Source organism: Pomacea canaliculata, linkage group LG12 (assembly GCF_003073045.1).
Source record: "Pomacea canaliculata isolate SZHN2017 linkage group LG12, ASM307304v1, whole genome shotgun sequence".
NCBI classification, from domain to species: Eukaryota; Metazoa; Mollusca; class Gastropoda; order Architaenioglossa; family Ampullariidae; genus Pomacea; species Pomacea canaliculata.
In genome coordinates this window covers 18,525,801-18,541,814 of record NC_037601.1, presented here as the reverse complement: position 1 = coordinate 18,541,814, position 16,014 = coordinate 18,525,801, and the positions used below count along the sequence as shown (strand labels likewise).

The 16,014-nt window shown below is 36.2% G+C and overlaps 1 protein-coding gene and 1 long non-coding RNA gene across 6 annotated transcripts in view; one reads left to right on the top strand and one right to left on the bottom strand.

Moving 5' to 3' along the window:
• Positions 1–16,014, top strand: part of LOC112576738 (H(+)/Cl(-) exchange transporter 7-like) — a 34,656-nt gene that overhangs the window by 14,882 nt on the left and 3,760 nt on the right. For 3 of the 5 annotated variants that reach the window (XM_025259408.1, XM_025259410.1, XM_025259411.1), the window contains exons 3-20: positions 2,892–2,966; positions 3,534–3,605; positions 3,956–4,091; positions 4,865–4,974; positions 5,449–5,592; positions 5,947–6,030; positions 6,354–6,512; positions 6,772–6,882; positions 7,061–7,115; positions 7,335–7,395; positions 7,902–8,046; positions 8,627–8,720; positions 9,394–9,563; positions 11,858–11,923; positions 14,064–14,240; positions 14,586–14,671; positions 15,276–15,393; positions 15,828–15,902. In XM_025259408.1, coding sequence (XP_025115193.1) covers positions 2,892–2,966; positions 3,534–3,605; positions 3,956–4,091; positions 4,865–4,974; positions 5,449–5,592; positions 5,947–6,030; positions 6,354–6,512; positions 6,772–6,882; positions 7,061–7,115; positions 7,335–7,395; positions 7,902–8,046; positions 8,627–8,720; positions 9,394–9,563; positions 11,858–11,923; positions 14,064–14,240; positions 14,586–14,671; positions 15,276–15,393; positions 15,828–15,902 — 1,938 coding nt within the window. Of the gene's footprint in view, positions 1–935; positions 1,060–2,891; positions 2,967–3,533; positions 3,606–3,955; positions 4,092–4,864; positions 4,975–5,448; positions 5,593–5,946; positions 6,031–6,353; positions 6,513–6,771; positions 6,883–7,060; positions 7,116–7,334; positions 7,396–7,901; positions 8,047–8,626; positions 8,721–9,393; positions 9,564–11,857; positions 11,924–14,063; positions 14,241–14,585; positions 14,672–15,275; positions 15,394–15,827; positions 15,903–16,014 lie in introns of those variants that run through there. The other 2 variants (XM_025259412.1, XM_025259409.1) reach the window with 2 other exon arrangements.
• On the bottom strand, positions 994–15,891 carry LOC112576741. The gene is made up of 5 exons (XR_003101894.1): positions 15,744–15,891; positions 9,384–9,555; positions 9,081–9,149; positions 5,491–5,600; positions 994–1,112 (listed from the first exon to the last, which is right to left on the bottom strand). It is a non-coding gene; the product is annotated as an uncharacterized LOC112576741 (long non-coding RNA).

Below are 16,014 nucleotides of genomic sequence, written 5' to 3'. Positions count from 1 at the left end.
AAATACTTATATTGTTTTCTTGCTACAATGATTGCTGCTCATCTCGATACTGACAATGTCCGAGTGGATCGCAACCTTCAATAAGAGGCTTACGTACTTTGCTGAACAGACCTTGTCTCTTCTCATCTTTAGCTTACATATACGCTCGCGTGCATGTAATAGGTTTTACACATTGAGAGAGAGAAAAAAACATGTCCTATATATTTTTCTAGATCCCATGGGCGACTGTCACTTACTGCAAACATACAAATGCTAGCATTTCCAACTGAAAGTGTCGACAGTGCATCACTTATGAGCTCCATCTGGCGTCTGTCTCATAGGATTGTAGCCTTTTTACATACAAACAACAATACGATACGATTAGGTTCATTTAATGCCATGTCGGCGAAAAATATTTTGATCAAAGTCTTAGAAAGACGACAGACATGACACCATCACCATCAGCCACGCAGAAGAGGCAGAGCAAACAGACATCTTGCAGGTCGCGCGACAAGAACATGGCCGCGAAAGGGTGACACTTGGATGATTGACTGCTTCTGGTCTGCTCACACCACAAATCCGGTGATAACGCTTTTGTTCATGTTTAATATCTTCGGACATCGAGATAGCCGCCTGCACTGATTCATTGTGGTCCAAAGCAGCGGTGACTTCATGGGAGGAGGGAGACCGGGCCCACAGGGCTGATCGATCAAAAGGAAAACTTTCAGGAGCCGACGACGAAAACGGCTTTACACTTGTTTCACTATGCAATCTGTTGGTGGCAGTTTTGCAGCAATTGTCCGAAAGGGATCGACGCAGGTTGTTCGTGTCGCTTTCTATTGTCGTTTGTTACAAAAGCAGGATCTTGAGAAGTTGTACTCGCAGTCGTATAAATTAAAAACCAGCAGGTCAACATCCGAGATAACCTCACCGACCTTTTACTAATGGACTGATCTAGCTGGAGCGCATGCAAGTCCGCTGGTCAAGTGGGAGAAGGGAGAAAGCCAGTTTAGTCAGGCAGTAAGGATGGCTACTTGGTCACGTGAGCACCTTCACCACAAACACCAGTTCTGGAAGAGCGTAAGTCTGTGCAAAGTCCCTCATCTACGAATCCTTCTGACATTACATGAACCCTGTGGAGAAAAAAAGTTTATGATTAAAAAATGTATTTGTTTTTCAGTTTTCTTAATACTAAAAACATGCCATTGTTATATTAGCAGATTGATTTTCAATAACATTTGATAAAATCCCTTGATGATCTAATCAATATCCCAATAGCAATATGCATAATGCGATATTATTTGTAGCTATAAATCTAGTAGACTGTAAATCGAATGTCAACCCTTGTGATTTAGGCATTTAACACCAGCTAGGATATAACAAAAGTGCAGGAATTGTGCGATGATAGGGCATTTCTCCTTTTGGGTGCAATATGTATGCAAATCTAATCTGATGATGGTAATGTGTGCCAATTAGTGTCAACTGTCTCTCTCACCCTCTCTCACACATCAGATGAAATGTTGCACTGTCACATTCAGGTCACACGCTGTTTTCAATTCATGGCGTACATACCCACTAATTCCTTATTTTCTCTGTTTACTACTGGAGGTGTTGTTGGTTAGGTCACAACTCTGATGGTGTGCAAAACCTTGTAATGACAACAGAGGACTAAATCCCTGTAGATGCTGTTTGTCACTAAATGATGGGGGAATGGCAGTTTAGTATTTTTTCTGTACCAGTCTACGTGCTCAGCTGGCCAAGACAGGTGAAACAACTGTTTTGAGTGTCAAGGCAGATACAGTATAGGCCACCAGTTTTGTCTTCCTGCCAGTAAGGCAATAGCTTTAGTGAACAAGATTTTAGCCATCTTCATTGTTGGTGTATAAAAAGACGCAATTAAAGAGTTCATGGGAACAATGACTAGACTGGTTATTGCAAAAATGATTTGTGTATAAAAATGACATGTTATTAGCAGTATTTATACATTGTTTATATCGAACATTCACATGTGTTCATATCCTGGTGTTCGTTTTTATACATTTACACTTAAACGTATTTATTCTCACTCACACACATATTTGAGGGTACTTGCACTGATAAATTAACTGATATATTGATTAATATCTACTAGTATTATTCTTTTTCTTCAAGTCTTCATATCTGTCAGTCATTCTGTGGTAAGTTATGATACAATCATACAAATCTGGACTGATAGAAAATTATCATCTCTAGATAAAACAAATAATGTTGAAACATGACCCAAAACATGATCTAGCATCCTGTATTTTGTGCAGCCTGATTTTGATCAGTTTGTCTTTGCCATTCACATTTAAAAAAAAAGTACTTTGCTTGTTTCCTGTTTCCCTCCACACTGAGCCATGTTTGTTCTTCAGCATCTAGTTAACCACTTAAAGTGTGTGCAGATAAGGATGATAAACAGCCAGTTATTTTGTATTGAGAAGCGACAATGTTGGTGGGGGAAAAAACCTAAATGACAAACAGGATGTGCAATATTTGTTCACATTGTTTATCTAGTGACATAGACTTGAATACAAAGCCAACAGTGTCTATTACCTGTCAATTTTTATGCACTGTCCATTTAAAAAAAAAATATATATTTTTCAATAATGACAAACTGCTCCATCTTTATTTTTACATGTCCTGTACATGCTCTGTGACTGTGATCTGCCAGGTATATAATACCTCACCTGTTCTTAAAGTCAAATGTTTTGGAACTGTACTAGCTCGCAAGTGTCCAGCATTTCATGCATAAAACTTAAGTTGGCTATTTTTCAAAGTTACATAACATACGATTTCCCTCACCCTATATAGATACAGGATAAGTAATCATGCAAGTCCATGGACAGTTGACAGTTCTCCTTTTGATTGTCCTGGTTGTCTTGTCTTAACAGGACTTGAGCAAAAGATGGAAGCAGTATGGTGAGGAATCTCCACGTTTCAGGAAGAGGCTGGTATCAAAATGGGAGGTGAGACAAACTGCTTGCCTCCTCTCATTTGTTGAAATCACACTTACATGCATAATGAATGTATGGCTCTGATGGAGAACAAAAAAATTATTGAGTGGATCTGAAACTCAGTCAGTATATGTAGTAGTCAGTGCCGATAACTCAAAATTATTCCATTCATACTATTAATAGTCTTCATGAGAGCCAATTCTATTTGTTTTATCTTTGCATCCTCTCATTGTACGTTTATTGACTTCGTTTGTGCACATCCATTTGCATTTTTTGGTGTGTGATGAGTTTTTGTATGTACTTAAAAAGATCCAAATTGTCTAAATATCCACAGCATGGCTCAAAAGGAGGTAAAAATTGCGGAAAGTAGGATTAAGTATTATCCAGGGCTTCCTAATAAATTTTAAACCATTGTTGATTCGTCATTCCTGCCATCAAAAGAGCAGCCTGCATTTTCTCAAAATGCTGTTTATTACACTGTGTCTTTGTATTCAAACAAAATGTTATGTATTATACGGTTCTTCTGAATTTTAATCATATAGTAATTGCTATCTGATTCCATAAGATTGTGGTTTGCAGAGTCTCAATTATGACAAGATTGACAGTACTTTGCACCAGCAGGACAATGAATTGCAGAAAAAGAAATCAAAGGTAAGATAATCTGTGATAAATTTTGTGTCATTAATTTAGATTCATAATGCATTGCATTGCTATTTCTTACACGTACATGCTTGTCAGCATTTAGGAACAAATAATACATTGTGGTAACTATTAAGCTTTTTTGTCTTTTTAGCTTTCTTTTGTCTTTCTTTGCTGTCAGCTTTACAAGATGCTTGCAGATATTCGTATAAAGGAAGATATATATATATATCTAAAGCTAAATGAAACTAAAACTGATGAATTGTTTTCACATAAATGGCCTAAAATATATTTCTGAGCACTAGCAATATCTAATATCTATGATAAAATTTCAAAAAACATCTTTTTGTCAAATTTTGCAGAGGCGTCTAACTTTTGAGTGGATCATCCGTTGGTTCATGATGTTTCTTGTTGGCATTGGAACTTCTCTACTGGCTGCTGGAGTTCACATTTCTGTGGAGCTTGTTTCCCATGAAAAATTCCTTCTTATTGCCAAATGTATCTTTTTACTCACAAAACCTGCTATTGTTAATGGTCTCTGTGCTGGTGCACTCAGCTGCATGATGGAAGCCACCTGATGCCTAAATTGGAATTCAGCATCACTACTGTTTTTGACTCATTCATCGATATGCTGTATTGTGCAGCTGGGTTTCTGATTCCAGGGAGAACATCCTGATTGCTTTCTCATTCAGCAGATGCTGAATCTACATGAGAAGCACTGAAATTACTGTTCAACAAGAGGGATTGAGCAGGCTGATTACTTCCATTAAGAGGAGCTGTGAATCAGAGTGTATGCACTTGGTGACATCTCCCACAAAAAGTTTAGTCTTGGAAAGAATGTAGTAATTTATATCAGCAGAGCTCTCTGATGAATAATGCAAATTAGTTGGCCATGTAAGATGGGGAGTAAAAAAGATGCAGGGATAAGGTCAGTTCAGAGCATTATTGATGTAGGGTATTGATCCATACACAACAAGGATATGTTTATGGCATTTGTGTGCCCTGGAGTCAAAGAGATTAAAGCCTGGTGTTTTAAAATGATGGCTAAAACTGAATGACAGAGCAAGCTTGTTTTAAACGCTGGAGGAAAAAAAAGCAGAACTGAGTGAGAGAAGGTTATTCTGAATGGAAATAAAAAAAAATTTACTTTGATTAAAAAAAAAATACTACTGTATAAGTATTTTTCTTTTTTTCACAGCATTTACTGTAAATCACTTACACATTTTGCAGATGTTTTGATACCTAAAATCAGTCCTTAACAGATGACTCAGATCTGGATGAATGCTCAGAAAACAACTGTCTTATTAAACCAGTTGCTATCTGGTGTGCTATTAACTTAGGGATAACTCTCCTTGGTGCTTCATTAGTCACATATGTTCAGGTGAGAACATGTACTAACAGCCAAGGTAAAAGAATTAGATTTTCAGAAGTACTGTTTTCGCATCTTTAATTTGTATTTTAAAGAAACAATACTTGAACGTTACTACATAGGTTATGTTAGCTATTTTTTTTCATACATTTTTTCCTATAATGTGACAGTCTGAACTTAAAATAAGCATGATAAAAGTTTAAAATCTATTTTAATATATGCCAATAAAAAGTAAACACTTATAATAGACATGTACAGTTATAATGATCTGCATAAGAAATTGGTTTAGACCATCACAGTCATTTTTAGTAGCCTTTGCATGCAAGATGTGTCAGTCTACTTTTGCACAAAGTAAGCATATATCCATCACAATAAAATACTTTGTTTATAATTTGTTTTATATCTTTGCATCATACGTTAATAACTGGGGGATAAATGCTAGGAAGTTGCTTGCACTAGAATCTAAAAATGGATATTTTATTTCAGCCCCGGGCAGCAGGGAGTGGCATTCCACTCATAAAATCTTACCTCAATGGTATCCGTGTTCCTGGTCTTCTTTCACTTCGTGCTTTCATTGCTAAAACTGTGGGAGTCATTCTTTCCATCCTTGGTGGGCTCGCCTGTGGCAAGGTATCCATCTGCACAAATAAAATTTAAAACCAAGATTACAATAAATATACATTGAAATGATATTGGTGGGACAAGGACATGCTTTTGTTAAAAGGTAGAAATAACAATTAATTTTGCAAGTTATTTGAATCTCTTAACGTTAAAAGGTTGTCAGCTTCTCAATTATACACTGTCCTTTTTGACATAGTTTCATATGAGAGCTCTGAGTTAAACTGTTTAATGCTAAAAACCTTCCTAAGCAGTAGTCAGAGGATGAGTAAAACAATCTATGAAAGGTCGCATTTGAAGTACTTTATATTTGATCTAGTCACTGATAGATATTTAAGATTATTATTCCTAATGATACTTATGTAGGAAGGACCAATGGCACACTCTGGTGGTATTATTGCTGCTGGGCTTGGCAAGGGCAGAATACCATGGTTCTCAAGAGATATCAAAGTAAGACATTTTTCTGTTCCTTTTTTGCTTGTTTGCTTTTTGTTAATTTTCCAGTTTCTATATGGAGATGTTGATACTAGACGACAAAATATCTTGATTTATGACAGTCATTTGTGGGCAACCCAGGTCAGGTGACAGCTAAAAGCTCATTTTATTATTATTCCTGGAAATGGTTTTAAATTACTTAGCTTCTGATTATACAGACTAATAATAATATTATATAGATATGACTTAAGTACATTAGCTATGCAAATCATGTCTGCATAGTACACACAGACATATGTGTATGCCTTTGATAGTGATCTCGGTGTTTTTATGTGCAGGTGTACAGCATGTTCCGTACAGATCATGATATACGTGACTTTGTAGCTGCAGGAGCAGCCTCTGGTGTATCTGCTGCCTTTGGTGCTCCTGTTGGTGGCACTCTATTTAGCGTTGAAGAGGCAGCTAGTTTCTGGAACACAGATCTCGTGTGGCATGTGGTTAGTTCACATATACTCACATATATATATATATGTTGTTTAATTTGATTTGTATAAATTTACTGTTTGCTTCTCCTGCACGTTCTCTCTCTCGCGACACTACGTACTTGGGTACATAAGTGGATGACAATTTTATCTAGTATACTCCTTAGGTCTGTTAGCAGGTAGTTATTAAATATACTCTTTTGTTCTGTTGACAGGTAATTATTACCCTTGGTCATAAATGCTTTATGTGATCTTTAACATTTGCCTGTTTCAGTTTTTCTCAGCTATGATTGCATGCTTTTCAACAAATTTCCTTCTTAGTGCCTTTGAAGGACATCCAACAGAACTATCTCATCCAGGACTTGTGCGGTTCAACACATTCCCAGTATGTCAGGTTTTACTTTTCACGTTTACTGCGCTTTATATGTCATGATACATTGATAAAATGTTGTGATACATAAATGATACACTGAAGTTAGTTAATTGTTGGACTGTAGTTTGGATTTAAAAGTTTGTTTTGCTTTTGCTTAGCCTGACAAATCTTCTTAATTTAAATGTTTCAGAATCTTACATTTGACCTCATCGAAATCCCTGTGTTCATTATAATGGCAGTTGTTGGTAAGTTGTTGCTGTGAGATAAAATTGAAACCCTATTGAAGCATGCATTAGAATGCAAGTTTTACAAGATGTTGATAAATATTCCACTATAACCTGTCCAATAGACTGTCATCAGACTAAATTTGTTTTTATGAGATATATATATATAACAGCACACAATAGTGCTTTAGGTGGTTTGTTTAGTGATGAGAGTATTTTTTTTCTACTTTTCTGTCTTAGGTGGGCTGATTGGTGCTTTGTTTGTTGTCATGAACTACAAGCTCACTATATTTAGACAAAAGTAGGTCTTCCGTGCTTTCTCTTTTCTGCGTAGTTCCACATTTGTTTTGCAGTTTGCAAGTGAATTAAAACTGGCTATTTGCAAGATCAGCAAAAACTAAAAGAAAGATAATTATATAACATGAATTACATCATTTTATAATGATCAGCCAATGTTAAAGTTAATAATAATCTGTATGACAAAGAAATATCTCAATGAAAGTAGGTTGATTATGCTAGAAATGTACATATTTTAGCAATTCACTACTCAAATTAAAAGGGGCATAAATATCCTAAAATAATTATGCAAGGACATTTTTAATATTTGATAAGAGGTTTCTTTTTCAAAGTAAACATGCAACATAAATCACACTTGAAGGGAAAAGATAGCCTTTCAGAAGCAAAATGCAAAACTATCATTAGCATATAATGAAGGTACAGAAATTCACTTCAGTCCATTTGATGTTAGTGCTATGTTTATGTGTACATCAGCACTGGTGGTCTTTCTACTTCTGACATGATTTTCAGGTATTTGCACAGGCACAACTGGATAAAAGTTGCAGAAGCAGGTCTGGTGTCTGTAGTCTGTGCCATCATTGGTTTTCTGCTCATGTTTGGGGTAAACGAATGTACAACTGCAGAACCCAGTAGACGTCATGCAACCACCTCAAAGGTGATTTCTGTATTCTTTGAATTTTATTTTTTCAGTTTTATAGGTCTTAATCACTTTTAAGATGACTTCTCAATAGGTCATGACTTTGAGCTGAAGATTGACATTTGAGGGTTGCCTGGGTTAATATTAAAAAATGCTTCTTTCCAGATGTCATTGCTGTTAAGGACAGATATTACAAGAAGATAATTTAGCCTTTTTGGTTGTCTAGGTCATGATATATTAGATTCTGGGACAAAGTACTTTGTACTGGACAATATGAAACACACTTTTCCAACAATATTCAGCTCCTGTCTAAATGCATTCTGAAATGTATACCAGACATATAGTGTGAAACTCTAGCAGGAAAGATGAACACAGTCTGGGGGATGAAACACAAATGACATGAAATATACTCCCAATGAAAACCCAATTTCGACCATCATGCCAAGATTCGATTTGACACATACTGGTGCACAACACTGCCATCATCATGTTTGTGAGCTATGATTGGTATCATGTCAGTGTCACTATACTAGCTTATAATCTTACATGAGAAGCTCATTGTGGCAAGGAATTTTATTCATGGTGTTTGTGGTTTTAGATGTTCTGCAGTGGTGACTCTCACAACTCCATGTCTACTCTGTTTCTCACCACACCAGAAGGTTGCCTCAAATCTCTACTGCATGACCCATTAGGTAAAGTAGAATTAAGTTATTTTGTTGGTCTTTTGTCTTCCTGGAATGTCAGAGTCATTGTGCATAGTGTCTCTTTAATTAACATCCACTAGTTTCTCTTTAATAGACATCAATTTTGCTGGTTTCTTATGTGAAAAATAGTCTTTTTACAATGTTAGAACTAATTTGCTTTTGCAGTAGTAGGACCTAAAATTCTGTAAAGAAAATATTATAAAATACTATGATAGTATTAATTTGCATGTATGCATGTAAACACACAGATCATTAACTTTCAAACACACAGGAATAAGTGGAGCATCATGGGGCCCTGGGTGTATATCATGCAGGGCTTTTAGCCGTAAGTGTAAGCTATATATATACCATTCCACAGAATCTCCTTTCGCAGGGCCCCCTCAGGTCTGTCGCCCCTGCTCACCCCCAGCACCGGCTCTGATAGACATGACAGTTAAAAAAGACAAGAAGAATTATTAATGCCTTAAACTACAGTTACTGAGACATCACAGTTACAGACAACAGAATGTCATAAGTTATCAGAAAATAATATTTTAAACAGCTATTTTTGCTTGGTAATTTCTAACCTTTTCATTTTTTTAACCGTAAGACAAGTTATCAATCTTTCCCATAATTAGAGGAATACAGAGTATATTACTCTCAGCACCTAACCTGTTTGCAGATTCTTACAGTCCCGTTGCCTTGACTGCCTTTATCATCCTCTTCTTCTTGCTGTCGGTGTGGACATATGGACTGAGCGTGTCCAGTGGGGTCTTCATTCCGTCGCTGGCTCTAGGTGCTGCCTGGGGTCGTCTCATGGGCATGGGTGTTGTACAACTTTTTCCTGAGCAGGTGTGTAGCTAGCTTAGAAATTTTGACTGGTAGAGTTTATGTATTACTAAAGCTTATTGTTTCCTATCTGTCCCTTCATGTACATACTCCATTACACAGTTCTCTACACTGTCTTAGAACAAGGTTTGTTTAAGCCACATAGCTGAGTAGAATAATATGTAAAGATGAAATATTTGGTATCACAAAATAAACATAAAAATAAATTTGTCAAATAATACCAGAAAAACCTAAGTTTTGCTAATGCTGATAAGCATGTTATCAACAACAACAACAAAAAAACCACAACACATTTATTTACATGTCCAATTTAAGGAGGTATATGCTTTCACAAATCCAAAATCTGCATCTGCGCATTTGTCTTTTAGGAGGGTTTTTTTTTTTCGATTACAGTAGTTTGGGGACGGAAAGGGTGTGTGTGTGAGACAGCGAGTGTGTTTGTGTATGCATGCATGTTGACACTTTGTGTTGTTACTTTTAAGATAGTTATTATCACACATCTAGATTTGAATCTAAGTCTCTACTGGAATCATTCTGATCTTTTTATCACCAAAGTGGTGTTCTTCTTTTCAGTGAAATTACCTTTTTCTCTATTTTAACCATCAGGTAATACAATGGCTGCTGTGTTGTCTGATTGTCTTGTACCATGGGCATTGTCTCTCAATGGTTATCTACAGAGCATTTTCTGTTCTTGTGGTTGACAGCTGTGTTTTACTCTTGGAATTTTTTAAAGCCACAGATATGAAATGCAGCTGCTTCTGTAGTGAATTTTTTCTGTTGGAGAAGCTGATTTCTCCTATAGGCATATGTTAGCACCATCTTTTGCTGTTGTGACAGTACTAACTGTTTTGGAAACAAACTTAAGTCCTCCATCTGTCTCAAAGATGGTCTTATAGAATTGAAACAGCATGATGTATGATTCATAGGAAAAAATGCCTTGGAGGTAATGTTAAATTTAAGATCTGGATATTTCCCTTAAAATCCTTTTTGAAGTAGACATATTATTGAATGCATAACTAAAGCAAAGTTTTATATGGCTGTCATGTAAAACTTGCTGTAATCCCATTTAATTTTGATATACATGTCCAATTATCATGTCCTTTTAAATTTACCTGTTGGTAAGGGATTGTCATAATGACTTTATGGATCATTCAGCTATTCAAAAATTTTCTGCATTCTTTGTGTGTATGCCTTTACGTAGGAAGAGGAGCAAATATATGGAAGATGGGTGGTGTTTGAGAATTACCGATTATGGGGAATTACAGGATGTTAAAAGTCATTGTCAGTCTATGATATTCTTTTCCAACTTCCCAATTACTCAGTTCAGAAATTCTCTGACAAAATCATAATATAATTGCAGCTTTACTTGGATGGAAAGGTATAGAAATCAAGCAGAATTCCAGCGTGAACACAACTTATTATGTGTTTTAATATTTTGTTCACATAAATGTTGCTTTATCTTGCATCCAGTATTCTTTGGCACATCTCTTCAGCAGAACTTTATTTTGTATGCATACATAAATCTTATCAGAAGGAGAAAATGAAAGTAAATGCATTTAGATTAAGTGACAATCAATATGTCTATTCTTTATAGTTAACCTTTTGAGCAAACTATTGAGGGGTCAAAATAGTCTACTGTTGTTATAGAGCCTTAAATTTTAAAGAGCTACCTTGCTGTTGGTAAAGATCTGCTGAATTCTCTTCTGCTTATAGTTGGTGATTTTTAAATGAAGTATCTTAGTGATTCTCAGTGCTTTAATTCTTATTGTGAAATTTCCGTTCTTGTATTAGTACTCATGTTTGTTGATCAGTAACCTGCATATGTGCTCAGGATGTTCTTGAACATCACTCAGTCACAATAAGGACTGTGTTGAAATATGCAACATTTGCTGACCATTTAGCTCTAGTCAGTCTACTGCATTATATTCAGGTTTCAGATCTTGATTTCTGTAACAGCATTTATCTCAGTGCCTTTGATATCTGCAGATAAAACCGAAGTGTTTTGTGCTAGGAGATGATAATTAAGATTGTGTTTGTTGGATGTATTTAACTTGACAAACACTGCAGCTAGTCACAAAAAACTCCTAACTATGCTAGATTATACCCTCACTTAATGGAGCAGGTCATGCCAAAATATGGACCATCCACAGGCAAACAAAAAATGTGGGAAAAGCATGTAGTGACACCCGTGAAACATGAGAATGCAGTATTAGAATATAACTATAATTTGCTGTTCAGGTGAGACCAACAAGCTTTCGCATTCAACATTATAATTTCTGTTTGCTTATTGTACCTAGAAAAACCCAGCCAATATTAGCAAAGCTCTGCTCATGAGAGGTTTGTCCATATCTGGGGAATATGGGGTGAGTATAGTTGTATAAAGCTTGTCCAGATTTTGCTTTTCAAAGAATGAAGACCACTTAATTAATAGTTTGTTCTGCATGTTGTGTGGACACTAACAGAGGTAAAGAAGGTGTTGCCTGACTGAAGACGTTCCTCGCCAAGGCTAACACCGCGGCCCCTAGCGCCAGTCAGTCCGTTATTCTCATTGTTGTTCCAGGGAAGAGGATGGAAGTTCCCAAAGAGAATTTTCCGCTAAAATTCTAGCTCTCGTTCGTCGGGTGTGTTGTCTAATCTGTTCCTCACTTTGTGTTCTTTTTTTCCCATCCACTACACACCTTCACTCAGCCGACCTTGGAATCCACAAAAGATCCCTGCTTTTCCCGGACAAAATATTTTGAGTGACGCGAGCCACTTAATTTTCAGTGGGACCAAGACATCTTGCTGCAAAATGGTGCTACTCTCGTACTCAGAACCAAAGTTTTACAGCTTTTCCAAGCAGGACCAGCCGCCTTTCGGTAAACAGGTGCAAACACTGACTTTTGCCTGCTATTTATAATGGACAGTTTGGGTGATACGCTACCCGCTGTTGTTGTCCATCTTGGCCTGTGCCACTCGCGCAACCAGTGGGGTGGAACTTGGAAGGTAGTGCGGGGGGGGGAGAGGGAACAATTTTAGCACTGTCAACGGTATACACTGCCCTACACAAGCCCTCCCACTATAAAGGCAAAGAATTATCCACTCAACATTTCTGTAAATACTGCATTTCATGTACCTCTATTCCCTTCCACTATACACCTCAAACATATGTAAAATACCCTTTTTCTGCAATGGTGGGTGTCTCATTCTGTCAAAGATCCAAAAAGTCTTTCAAGGGAAAGCCTGTCTTTTAAAATTGAAAATACCAAACCATAGGCAAATAATGACAGGAGACAATTGTGCCCAATTAGCCATCCCAATTCTATTTACCTTCAGGAATGAGTTTCATGAATAGCATGAAGATGATTAATCCTTTGAGGCAGGAAGTATGCTCCAACCTGTGAAACTAACATGCAGCTCTTTGCATGTATGTTCAACTCCCTTGGCTCTTACATTTTCATTCATGTTTAATTACCTCATTCAAGGTCGGCTATATTTACTGACATCATACAGTTTGTTTTCTCTGTTTATATGATAATATTTTGCTGATGTTGTGTCTTTAGTTTGTATATGTACTAGAGCGTTCCCCCTGGTTTGCATGTCTTTCTTCATTTCTAACACAGCACGACAGCAGTAAGAGTTTTTGCAATTTTGTCACTTTAACAAATTCAGTAATTTCAGTCTATAGTACATTTAAATAATATTCAAAATTATATTTTTTGGTCTTTTTTACTTTTGACTTTATGCATTATGGAATTTGTGTTATGGTCTTCATGGTGCTGTCAAGGTTATGAGGAAAATGCACGAATCACAACCAACTTACTACTAGTGTTCTGTGAACAAAGAGTATATATATATATGCTTGTGCATGTAAAACAATGGCTGGTGTTTGTGTGATCATTTCAAATGCTCAAAAATATTTATTGCTTTTCATTACATTATTTTCATTTAAAATGGTGAAGAATACTTTTCCAAAGAGCTGATTATTGTTGAAGTTGTTTCTTGGATGAACATTTTTTCATGGAAAGGCCTTCTGTTCATTTATTTTTAAGAGAATGGGTAACAATCTGTTTGATTCGTGTTATAGACTAAAAATAAGTATTTTCTTTTGACTGTAAAAAGATCATAGCCTGTTGACCAAAATGCAGCACACATTCTGTGCATATATATGTGTTTTTGGATAAATATATGTTCACAGTATACATGCAGGCAAGTGTAATAATATTATTATTAATTATGTGTGTTTTGTTACTTCAAAAATTTATTAGTGCAAACTTGCAGCATTTTTCAACCATCCTCTGCAGAGCAATTATTACTCTTTCAAGCTTAACCCTGTAGTAAAACTGTAAACTGGATTTTCAGATTACCAGCTTATTTTGTTTAGTGAAAGAAATTATTTTAATAGGCTAATAGTTGATACTTCCCTGTGATGAAAACGGTTTTAAAAAACTGTGACATTATCATTACCTTTTTTTCATAAACATAATGAACATCATTGTTTTTGAGCTTTTCTTGGATTTCCAGGCTAAAGATGTAGGGAAATATGCACTAATTGGAGCAGCATCTCAGTTGGGAGGTATTTTACGCACAACCATCTCTTTGACTGTCATTATTGTGGAATGTACAGGAGACATTTCATTTGGCCTTTGCATCATGATCACATTGATGATCTCCAAATGGGTTGGTGACTTCTTCACAACTGTAAGTTTCTCTCAAAATATTGAAATTCTTTAGTTAATTTCCTCTGCTATTAAAGAAGATACAAAATAGAGAAAATAGTCACAGGAGGGAGGATTAGACAGATGCTTTTACTAATGCATTGTTAATTATTAGTTTTATAAATTACTGGACATATTCTAACCATTTTTCAAGCATTTTAATGAATGTGACTGAAGCCTGCTTATTAGTAGTAGTATTTGCTCCTACATCTGAGCTCTGCGCATTTTTTCTTCTCAGGTTAAATGAAGTACCCATTTGGAAAATTAAGATTATAGATTGATCAATAATTTAAAGCATCATTTGGAAAGTGCACTCCTCTTTTGGCAGGGTTTGTATGACATGAATATAGAAGTCAGTGGCATACCCCTCTTGTCATCGGAACCACCACCACTGTGTGAAAATGTCAAGGCCAGGTGAGTAAGCTGCATATACCCTTGTTGTTCTTATTATTCTTACTTTGTCATCACGTGGGAGGAACCTACTGTTCCTTCAGTCACTCAGTCAGTTGCCCCTTGACCGGTACCTGTCATTGGGGGGAAGGGAGTACATGGATAGACTGGACTGCTAACAGGGCACTGCCCTCTTGCTTTTTTTGGGCAATCATTAATGAGGAGGATAGTGTACAGGATGACCAGTCTAGCTTTGTCATTCACAAGCCAGTTCTTTCTCTGGCCACTGCGACATTGCGTATTTGTTGTGGATTTTGATATGGACTTGTATAATTATGGCGTTGGATACACTGATCTTTTGTCTAGCTGGCAATCCATATCATTTGTACTTCCCAATGCTCTGATTGCTGTTTTGTGATCAGGTAAAAGTATGATGTCATCGTGTGTCCAAATTTCAGTCCTGCATAATCAGGCCTCTATATATATATATCAACCGAAAATACATGAGATCATTGTATTCACTAACCTACTACTGTGTATTTTGACCGTCAGAAATAGTTTCATTGTATGTTTGCGATTCTGTAGTTTGATGGTATGCTTATATACACATTTCTGAAAATTCTACCAGTGAACTGATGAGTCAGCCAGTGTTGTCAATCTATCCAGTGGAGAAGGTGGGACACATCATCGACATTTTGGAGAACGAGACTTTTCACGGATTCCCCATCATTGACCAGGACCCATCTGTGAGCTGCCTCCCATTAGTTATAATATTTTAGTCTCTGTCACTGTTAATGTCATGAAGTAGTCAATAAACTGATTACTATGAAAAATATCATAAATGTGGTTCAGCATAAATATATATATATGTTGAAAATGATTGTCCTATCTTTATCCCCAGAGGTAATCGTCATGTTTAAGTACATAGCAATATCCAGCTATGAATGTTTACTAGAAATCTTTCTGATGTAATGAGATAAGATGTTGTTAAATATGATTTCTAATCTTTATATTTTAAATTTAGGAGTGACCTATACAAAGCAAGAAAAAGTTCTAGTCAATAGTAATAATTTAAGAAAAGATACTCAATACTTACAAAAGCAGCTTTATCAGAAGATTAGATCATTTTATGTTCAGAATATTTGGACAATCCGTTTGTGTACCCTTTGATTGTCTTCAGAGCTTTCTGCAGGCCAAGGGAAAACTCCATGGCCTTATCCTGAGGTCTCAGCTTCTCATCATGCTGCAAAAGAAGGTAAGATGTAAATTCATCAGGACCACTGGTATAGTTCTTAATGTTAGGAGTATATGCTTTTTTTTTAAATTGTGTAACTTACTAAAAGAATAAGAATGTTTTAAAGCTTGTT